This window comes from Gopherus evgoodei, unplaced genomic scaffold, assembly GCF_007399415.2.
Source record: "Gopherus evgoodei ecotype Sinaloan lineage unplaced genomic scaffold, rGopEvg1_v1.p scaffold_32_arrow_ctg1, whole genome shotgun sequence".
NCBI classification, from domain to species: Eukaryota; Metazoa; Chordata; order Testudines; family Testudinidae; genus Gopherus; species Gopherus evgoodei.
This window is the reverse complement of record NW_022059994.1, coordinates 616,048-626,320: the sequence shown is the minus strand read 5'-3', so window position 1 is coordinate 626,320 and position 10,273 is coordinate 616,048. Positions and strand designations below refer to the sequence as shown.

At 50.6% G+C, this 10,273-nt stretch overlaps 1 protein-coding gene across 8 annotated transcripts in view; it reads right to left on the bottom strand.

Annotated features, from left to right (window-relative positions):
• The window catches only part of LOC115640727 (zinc finger protein 420-like), a 168,528-nt gene that overhangs the window by 68,733 nt on the left and 89,522 nt on the right, over positions 1 to 10,273 (bottom strand). Inside the window, exons 1-4 of one of the 8 annotated variants that reach the window (XM_030543655.1) lie at positions 6,763 to 9,208; positions 3,427 to 3,511; positions 2,744 to 2,870; positions 1,668 to 1,781 (exon numbers count right to left, since the gene is read on the bottom strand). The exons of 5 other annotated variants lie outside the window; for them this stretch is intronic. In XM_030543655.1, the coding sequence (XP_030399515.1) occupies positions 1,668 to 1,781; positions 2,744 to 2,870; positions 3,427 to 3,511; positions 6,763 to 6,848 (412 nt within the window). In that variant the 5' untranslated portion in view covers positions 6,849 to 9,208. Of the gene's footprint in view, positions 1 to 1,667; positions 1,782 to 2,743; positions 2,871 to 3,426; positions 3,512 to 6,762; positions 9,209 to 10,273 lie in introns of those variants that run through there. 2 more of the 8 variants (XM_030543651.1, XM_030543650.1) reach the window with 2 other exon arrangements.

Here is a 10,273-nt window from a genome sequence, read left to right as displayed (position 1 = left end):
AAAATCTCAGGGTTGGAAGGGACCTCAGGAGGCCACCTAGTCCAACCCCCTGCTCAAAGCAGGACCAATCCCCAACTGAATCCCCAAATTGCCCCCTCAAGGATTGAACTAACAACCCTGCGTTTAGCAGACCAATGCTCAAACCACTGAGCAGCCCAGCTGGCCCTGATCTGTGGGGCCAGGCGACAGAGGAGTCTCTCTAGTTGTGGAGTGGGAAGGGCCTGGCTGCCTGGGAGCACAAGGTACCCAGAGCAGTGCTGGGGAAAGACAAGAGGAGCTGGGGAACTCCTAGGGTCACCAGACAGCAAGTGTGAAAAATCAGGATGGGGGTGGGGGGTAATAGGAACCTACATAAGAAAAAGACCCAAAAATCAGAACTGTCCCTATAAAATCAGAACATCTGGTCACCCTAGGAGCTCCAGCCTGGCAACTCACCAGGCTGAGGCCTTGCTAAAGGCCTAAGCAGGTGCTGGGGCTGCAGAGGAGCAGCCTGGGGATAGGCAGAGGCAGAGGGTCCAACCCCCCTGCTAATGCTGAGTGGCCATTACAGACTGCAGTCTGCCCCAGAAAAAGGGGGTTACATGATGACTAGCAGAAGCTATTGAGGCAAGATGGGTTTAGAGGGTTGGGGTTTCCCCTAGGAGGGGAGACCCAGAGTGTGTGGGGCACTGTGGGGGCAGAACCCTGAGGTAAAGGGGCACCAGGGTCTGGGAGGGACATGGGGCCTGAGGCAGGCGAGCCACTGGCCAGCAGAAAGCAACAAAGAGTCCTGTGGCATCTTCTAGACTAACAGAGGTATTGGAGCATGAGCTTTCGTGGGTGAATACCCACTTTGTCAGACGCATGGCCAGCAGAGGGTGCTCTGTATGCTGGAAAAGAGCTAATTTCCAAATGACCAGCAGGAGGTGCCATGCTGGTGAGTATTCACCTTGCTATACTAATTATGCGAAGTTTAATCAGCTCAGGTGGTGGGGTATGATAGAGTAAAGAATTGTTTTGCAATATGGAGGGTTGGTCAAAAAACTATTTTGTAGTAATTTAATAAAAAGATTGGTTACGGTCAAACTAAGCTGGACTCAAATGCCACTATATAAGCTGCAGTACAAAAGGAAATTCTTTAGAACTCCAGGACAAAACCCAAGATCAGAGATGCCAGATCTCAACCCCCTGCTGACTATATTGTGCAGACGCTGGAGTCCCTGGACAAACGGATCCTGACTGGCCACCAGGAAAAGTTCATCTGCCTTATTGGGAGTGGTGAGCATTGTACGCTTAGCGTGTGTGTTCTGTCTTGGTAACTGTTAATAAACAGAGGTCAAGGATATTACTGTGTAAGCCTCTTTCACTGGTTAAAACATCCTGTTAGCCCGCTGAAGATTACGCCCTGATCCTCAGAAACAGGGTAGCGGCCAGAGTGCCTACATTAATGTTTATGCCTTGAATCCTAGGAACAGGGTAAAGGTGGGAGCCATAGAGTGTGTGGGTGACACTAAAGGATAGTTGGGAAGCCATAGGTGATATCTGCCATGATGGAAACAACACCTGAGGGCAACAGCCTGACTGGGTGGCGTGAAACAGCCTGGGGAACTCCCTAAAAACACATCTTTGGGTGTCCCAGCGTTTTCATTCACTCGCCAGATGGTTTGTCAGTTTCACTGATTCCTCACCTTTGCGGGTGCCTCTGTGAACGTCCCATTCCTTGGAGGGGTGGAGATCCGGGACCCACGGCTCTTCCCCTCGTTCCAGCCGGGTGATCAGCTCCGGTTTGGAAATGGGGAATCCTGCTCAGGAGGGGAGAAATCAGGAAGATGAGGGTGTTACAGAATATTTGTCACAAAGAACATTCCCTGAGTTCAACCTGCCCCGTGCTGAGCTGGGGGATTGTGGAATCCAAAAGGGTGGGAACATGGTCACTGGTAATTATGCGGATGTGGAATCTGAACAGATGGGAACATGGCCACTGAGCCTCCAGGGAGAGGCAGGTGTCTGTGTGGGGGAGGAGCTGTCACAGCATCACTGGGGGTTTCCAGGATCGGTGCATTCTGGGGGACTTGCTGATGCAGACATAGGTCAGCTGTTAAAGCCCTGCCTAGTTTCCAAACCTGCAGAGACCTCTGGCTGGAGCCAGTCCCAGGAATGGAGGATCATAGAGGATGGTGAGTGTAAAGAGACACCAGGTGGATGATGCAATATCTCTTCTTGGGCAACTTAAAAAGTGTCTCTTTCATCAACTGAAGTTGGTCCAGTCAAAGGTACTGCCTCCCCCACCTTGTCTGTCCATCCTGGGACAAACAGGGCTACGCCAACACTATACATCAGTGAGAAATAATACAGCCAGGGCCATACGCTGCTTCTGCCCCTCTGAAAGCTGGAGGGATGGGGATGAATCAGCAGGTTTATGACTCCCTGATCCCACTGGAGAGGGCATGGCAAGGGTAGTCAACAGGTGGACCAGAGGCCAAATCTGGACCATCAGACACTTTTGAATGGACCCCAAAATCTTTTTATTTACTTAATAATTTTATTTTCTCTAGAGTCTGGATCTTGACTATACTTTCACCACGAAATTTGGATCTTGACAAAAAATGACTACCCCTGAGACATGGAGATGAAAGTCTCACTCCACATGTGTGGACTCTGGAGTCCATTTCCCCTCTAATCTAACTGAGCAGGGAAGAACTGACCAGATTCAGACACACAGACCCCACGGCTTCTAGTATCTGAGGGGACGGAAATCCCTTACCCAGCGAGGTCACCGTCTCGTAGTTCTCCTGCATGACGTCCCTGTAGAGGGCTCTCTGAGTGGGGTCCAGCAGAGCCCCCTGCCCCTGGGTGAAATATACAGCCACCTCCTCGAAGGTCACCGGCATCTGAAACAACAAGGGTCCCCCACTCAGCACCTGCTGCCCCAGCTACAATCTCACTATTTACAGGGGAGGCCCAGAGAAGCAGAATCCCACCCCTACCCTGCTCAGAGCAGCCAAGAGGCTTCAGGGGGTGGCAGAAGGTGAGAGATCCTTGTTCCCCCAACAGATGGGGCAGGGCAGAGTCTTTTCATTTCCCACACACCTGCCAGCCACAGGCTGATGCAGAAAGCAGAGCTCTGAGACAGGGACAGGAATCCCAACAGCTTTCCTTTATATTTCACAGCAGCCTCTGCCCGGTGGGTTCAGACTCCAGCACTGGGAGTCTGGTCAGTTTTCTGAGCCCTGCCCAGGGGGGTGTTTCCTGTTTGAGAAATGGGGGAATCCTCTCCCTCCCTCCCTCCACCCCACCCACCAGCTCCCTGCCCTGCCAATGGGCCTGCTCAGAAAATCAGGCCCAAGCTGACCACGTCTCAGGTTTGTCACACCGTTTACCTCCCCCTGTTGCCTGCTCCTCTCTCTCCGCCACACCCTCTCCTGTAGCACCCTGAAAATCCCCTACCTGAACTGGCTCCACAGCCATTTCCCTTCCCTGTCCCCTGGAAGATGGGACGATCTGGAGCAAAATGTGGATGTGATTCCTCAGCCTGTTGGGTGATTGGGGAGGTTACAGAAGGGGCTTGATTCCATTTCACACTTTGATTCCCCGCACACTCTCTCCCTGCAGACGCTCTAGACCAGGGGGTTTTCACAACAGATCTTTTAGTGGCCTCAGAGTGCAGCCACTAAATCTTGCTGGTGGCCATTCTGACAAATTTTCCTAAAATACTTTTTTTTTTCTCCTAAAGTTAATTATTAGGGCTGTCAATTGATCACAGTTAACTCATGATTAACTCAAAAGAATTAATCATTATTAAAAAAATTGAGATTAATCACTGTTTTAACTGCACTGTTAAATAGAATACCAAATGAAACGTTGTTCTACATTTTAAAATATACTTATTTCAGTTATAACGCAGAATACCAAGTGTACAGTGCTCACTTTATATTTTTTATTACAAATACTTGCACTGCAAAAATGATTAAGAAACAGTATCTTTCAATTCACCTCATACAAATACTGTAGTGCAATCTCTCTATTCTGAAAGTACAACTTAAAAATGTAGATTTTTTTCTTTTTTTGGTGACATAACTGCACTCAAACAAAACAATGCAAAACTTTAGCGCCTATTAGTCCACTCAGTCCTACTTCTTGTTCAGCCAATTGCTCAGACAAACAAGTTTATTTACATTTACAGGAAATAATGCTGCCCGCTTCTTGTTCACCTCACCTGAAGGTGAGAACATGCATTCACATGGCAGTTTTGTAGCTGGTATTGCAAGGTATTTCCGTGCCAGATATTTTTTCACATCTTAGCTCATAGAGTTGAGAAGCGATATTCATATGTCCCTCATGATTCAGCCACCATTCTAGAGGACATGCTTCTATGCTGATGACACTCGTTTAAAACAAAAAATGCATTAATTAAATTTGACTGAACTCCTTGGGGGAGAATTTTATGTATCTGACTCTATTTTATCCACATTCTGCCATATATTTCAAGTTATAGCAGTCTCAGATGATGACCCAGCACATGTTCATTTTAAGAACACTTTCACTGCAGATTTGACAAAACGCGAAGAAGGTACGAATGAGATTTCTAAAGATAGCTACAGCACTCGACCCAAGGTTTAAGAATTTGAAGTGCCTTCCAGAATCTGAGAGAGACGGGGTGTGGAGCAGGCTTTCAGAAGTTTTAAAAGAGCAACACTACAACATGGAAACAACAGAATCAGAACTACCAAAAAGAAAATCAACCATCTACTGGTGGCATCTAACTCAGATAATGCAAATGAAAATGCGTCTGTCAGCACTACTTTCAATTGTTATCGAGCAGAACCTGTCATCAGCATGGACACATGTCCTCTGGTTGAAGCATGAAGGGACATATGACTCTTTAGCATATCTGGCATGTAAATATCTTGTGATGCCAGATACACCAGTGCCATGCAAACATCTGTTCTCACTTTCAGGTGACATGAACAAGAAGCAGGTAGCATTATCTCCTGCAAATGTAAACAAACTTGTTTGTCTGAGTGATTGGCTGAACAAGAAATAGGACTGTATGGACTTGTAGGCTCTAAAGTTTTAGGTTGTTTTATTTTTGAATGCAGTTTTTTTTTGTACATAATTTTACAGTTGTAAATTCAATTTTCATGATAAAGAGATTTCACTACAGTACTTGTACTAGATCTGAAAAATACTATTTCCTTTGTATTTTACAGTGCAAATATTTATAATAAAAAATGAATATAAAGTGAACACTGTACACTCTGTATTGTGTTATAATTGAAATTAATATTTGAAGATGTAGAAAACATCCAAAATATTTAAATAAGGGGTATTCTATTTTTAACAGTGCAATTGTGATTAATTTTTTAAATCACTTTACAGCCCTAGTAAACATGCACATCTCCCTGTCCAAATCCTTGTAATTTATTTATGTAGGGTTTTGGTTTTTTTTTTCCAGATTCAATAGAAAAAATAATCTTAGGACGGGAAGGGGCCTTGAGAGGTCATTTAGTCCAATCCCCTCCCCTCATGGCAGGACTAAGTATTATTTAATCCAGTGTTTGTCTAACCTGATCTTAAAAATCTCCAACAATGGAGATTCCACAACCTCCCTAGGCAATTTATTCCAGTGCTTAACCACCCTGACAGTTTGGAAGTTTCTCGTAATGTTCAACCTAAACCTCCCTTGCTGTAATTTAAGCCCATTGCTTCTTGTCAGTTAAGAAAAACAATTTTTTCCCCTCCTCCTCGTAACAATCTTTTAAACACTTGAAAACTGTTATCATGTCCCCTCTCAGTCTTCTCTTTTCCAGACTAAACAAAGTCTGTTTTTTCAGTCTTCCCTCAGAGGTCATGATTTCTAGATCTTTAATATTTTTTGTTGCTCTTCTCTGGACGTTCTCCAATTTGTTCACATCTTTCCTGAAATGGGGCACCCAGAACTGAACACAATACTCCAGTTGAGACTTAATCAGAGGGGAAGAATATCTTCTCATGTCTTGCTAATGTATAGTTGTATTTTGGTGCTCCTGGCCCTTGCTGTTCCCCTGCCTCCCCCTACCCTGCACGGATCTCCCCTGACCACCACTTCGTCTCCCAGCCCTCCCCCCACTCCCCCATGGCTTCCAATCACCTCCTGAGCCCCACTGCTTCAACCCCCCAAACTCCCTTCTGCAGCCATACACCCCAGCCTCACCCCACTGCTTGCCTCTTGACCACGGCGGCCAGTAAAGCCAGCCCTGATGAAGCCCCACCACCCCTGGCTGACGCCCAGAGCCGGAGCCCCATGGCTGGAACTGGGAGGTGTGGGGTGACTGAAGCCTGGAACCCCAGCACCCTGGAGGACTGAAGCCCAGAGCGCCACAGCTGAAGCTGGGGTGGAAGGGCTGAAGCCTGGAGCCAGTGCCCCAAGGCTGAATAGAGTGAGGGGGGTTAAGCCCCCCCACACACCCATCCACCCGCATGCTGGGCTCAATTTCACAACAGGGAGCCTACAGCTGCTCTGAGCCAGGATGTCAATTTCATTCCTGGGAGGCTCTCTGCTGTGAAACTGAGCCCTGGGCACAGAGCTTGGGCTGTCACCCCAGAGGTGGGGGGGGCTCCAGCTGTGAGTCCTGTGCAGCTGTCAGTGCCCCACATCAGTCGGTGCAAATGCTCCTGGTGAGGACCTGCTCTGCCAGCAGAAGGAGGGCAGTGTGGACCCCAACAGCCCACTCAATTACAGGCGTGACTGTAGATTGACCTAAATTAAGTCACCCTAATTTTGTAGTGTAGACAAGACCTTACTGCAGAGACTCTGATGCCTGGATCCAGTGATCACGCCCACACCATCTTTTTTTAGGTTCCAGCGATAAACCCCTCAGGGACCCCATGTCCCCTGGGTGCAGGCAGCTTCTCTCAGCATTAAGGGGTCATCGTACAAAGCAGCCACTGTGTCAATGGGATGACAGAAAGGAGATGTACCAGTCCCGGGGAGGCATGAGAAGGGGGATTTCTATCAAGACTCAGGATTATTCCAGAGAGTCCATGATATAAACAGAGATGGGAGGTGATAGGGTCCTAAAGAGGTTACCCAGAGCCTGGAGCAGCAGAGGATGCCTTTTGCAATGACACTGACTCCGGATGTGATTCGTTCTGGGAAGCAATTGGCACAGGGAACTGTTGGTCAGGGACGGCCTCTTGTCTGCACCCTACACTCACTGGCTACCAGCCCTGGACCGGAGCTCCCAGCTCTGCCCCACTCACTTGGGTCATGGAGCTGTGCCAGGCCACCAGGCTTGATGGGTTCATCTGCTCCTAAAAATAACCGATCACAGGGCCATGTCCACTCCTGCAGGGCTCTCTGCCACCCATTTCCTGGCCAGCATAACTGCCGCCGGTACAATTTGCTACTGAGTAGCAGCTACTGACACCTCACTATTCTCTTTTGCTGCTCTTTCACAGTTTTGCTGCCTCTACCTTTCCTCAGCCTCTGGTCCAGGGGTAGCAAGCTGTGATGGAGGTATTCCCCTCACAATCTACTACCGCTCACCTTTCCACATCCTCTACTTTTCTGCATCTCCTGGTCCCAGGACAGCAAAGAATGGTGGACAGGGAGGTTGCCTGTCACAACCTGCTTCCTTTCCCCAGCCTCTGGTCCAGAGGTAGGAACTTGTAATGGAGGGGGCACAATTTGCTACCACTGTGAAATCAGTATTTTAAATTTGGGCACAAAGAAAGGTGTTTTGCTAATCCAGAAAAGCACTGCCCAGAGTTAAACCTCTGGGCTATTGTCTGTAAAACCCGGAATGAAGGTGGTGTTATTTATTAGGCTCTTTCCACTGTAGATCCTTGGACAGTGGGTAGAACAGGCCGGGGAGGGAGGGGAGGGGGGACTAAGCCTCCCCAGCTAGGCCGTGGCCCTGCCCATGAGTCACCCAGAGGCCCCGCTCCTATGTCCCGCTCTTTCCCCGTGGCCACACCCACACTGCTCCTCTTTCCCCCTTGCTCTGCTTCTTCCCCAAAGCCAGCAGGGGCTAAGGCGGGCTGGCCAGTGCCTGGTGGCCCAGGACTCAGGCCGGCTGAGGCAGGCAGGTTGAGGCTCGGACCGGCCGGTGGGCTGAGGCTTGGGACAGCTGGAGCGGGCAGGCTGGTGCTTGGTGCTGCTAGACGGCAGCCTGGGATTCGGGCCAGCTGGCAGCCCATGACTCAGCGAGGCCTGAGTGGGCGGGCCAGGGCTCCTCCAGCTGCAGTAGGAGGCTCAGGGCTCCGGCGGGTGAGGAGGGGATGGCCTGGGGCAGGGCCGGGGGCTAGACTCCCCGAATGTGGGGTTCAGGTACCGCCCATGTGTAGAGCAGGCTGCATGGTTTCTATAGTAAACAAACATTTACCGCACACAAACACTGAGTACACCGCCAAACCCGATAAACAGTATTTAAAATACTTACAAACACCTTTGAAGCGCAAGCTATCAGGCAGAAAATCTACCACTGTCCCTTCTACAGACTTATCCTCATTGCCACTGTTATGCATCCTGAACAAGCTGCCCACACAACATGTGCACTGCTTCGGCACACACGGGCGGGTGTAAATAAAGTGCACCGTGGTCCAGGAGGGAAAAAAGAAAATACAGGGGACCTTCCTCCTTGCTCTCTGATCCTATTTCAGAGACATTTTCTCAGCCCTTTTCCTCACTGCTAAAAATCAAGTGCTCTCTCCTCACTGTATTTTTACCTCAGAATAATCCTGTACTTCAATTACTCCATGGCAGGAAAAAAACCCATAATAAAAACTAAACTCACCTTTTTAGCAGTGAGGAAAAGGCCGGGGGGTGGACTCACGATGGGATGGCGGCATCGGCATGCTGAGCATTGCAAGGACTAGCTTTTAGGCCCCTGGCAATTCACAGGAACAATCCTGTGATCCACAAAGCTGAGTTAGGTGTCTAGGTTCCCTATACAGAGCATGTGGAGAGGCAGGCGCCTGAGAATGGGACCCACAAAGGAGAGGAGCCACCTTAGCCTGCTCCTGGGAGATGCTGACCTAAGACCCGTCTTGGCTCTCACAGACTTTGGCGCATAACTCTCAGCAGTAGGAAGACACCGTGCTGCCTAGCGCTCCACGAACGGGAGCCCAGCTCCTGGAGTCAGGTGGCTCAGGGCCCTAAGCTGTTTCTTGAGGTAGGTAGGAGCCTAATGCCACCCAAAACAGCTGGAGAAGGAGGCAGTGGCGGCGGTACCGAACCAGGGCCGGCTTCAGGCACCAGCTCAGCAAGCCGGTGCTCGGGGCGGCCAAGGGGAAGGGACGGCACGTTGGGCTCTTTGGCGGCGGGTCCCTTGGTCCCTCTCGGAGGGAAGGACCTGCCGTCAAATTGCTGCCAAAGAAGAAAGCGGAGGAGTGGAGCTGCCGCCGATCTCAGCTTCCCCCCCCCCCCCGCCCACCACTTGGGGCAGCAAAAACCCTGGAGCTGGCCCTGTACCCACTGACTACCTTTCAGCACTTACCTGGGATGTGGGAGACCCCTGGTCAAACCTGCTTTCCTCCTCTGCTTGAATCTGGGTCTCCCATATCCCAGCCCACTTAGAGGCCCGCAGAACGGTTCCCATTCATGGATCCCTAGGCAGACCAAGAGCCTTCCTGCGCCAATGAGGCATTATGCAGAGATAGCGACTGATCAGGGATTACTTTAAACACTAAAACGATGGGAGGGGAGGGGGGTATGTGAAATATTGCACAGAATCGGGGCTCCTTTAGCAGCTCCAAGCATCTGGGCCTTGGGGTGCAACTGTGTGAGAAACCAGCGCTGGGAGTGGGTGCTGAGGTGAAGCAACCCCCGGGGGGAAGGCCGGGGGGGAGCTCCTTGACCCCTCAACATCCTTTTTTGCAACCACTGCAGATTTCTCACCCCCACTGCTGTCGCTTTTAACCCCTCTATACCCTGGGGTTTCCCCACTGACACTGTCTGGCCGGGCCGTAGCCACATTCTTACCCCTGGTTCCTACCCCTGTCTCTGATTTTCCCCATCTCCCTCCCCTGCCTCCAGCGCTGGGACCCTCCTGCCCGCTCTGACCCCTCGGGCCAGCAGAGCCCCTCGGCCTCCCAGGTCAGCGAGCAGCACCGTCACACGAGCACCTACATCGGCAGCAACAGAGCACGGGGGGCGGGGAGGGATGGCGGCACCTCCCGTGTGTCTGTCCCACCCCCAGCACGGCCCGGGCTGGCGGCAGCTTTCCCGGGCCCCGGGCGGGAATCGCAGCCAGCTCCGCTGGGAGCAGCCTGGGGCCAAACCTCCCCCTGCAGCCCGGGGGGGGGGGGGCGG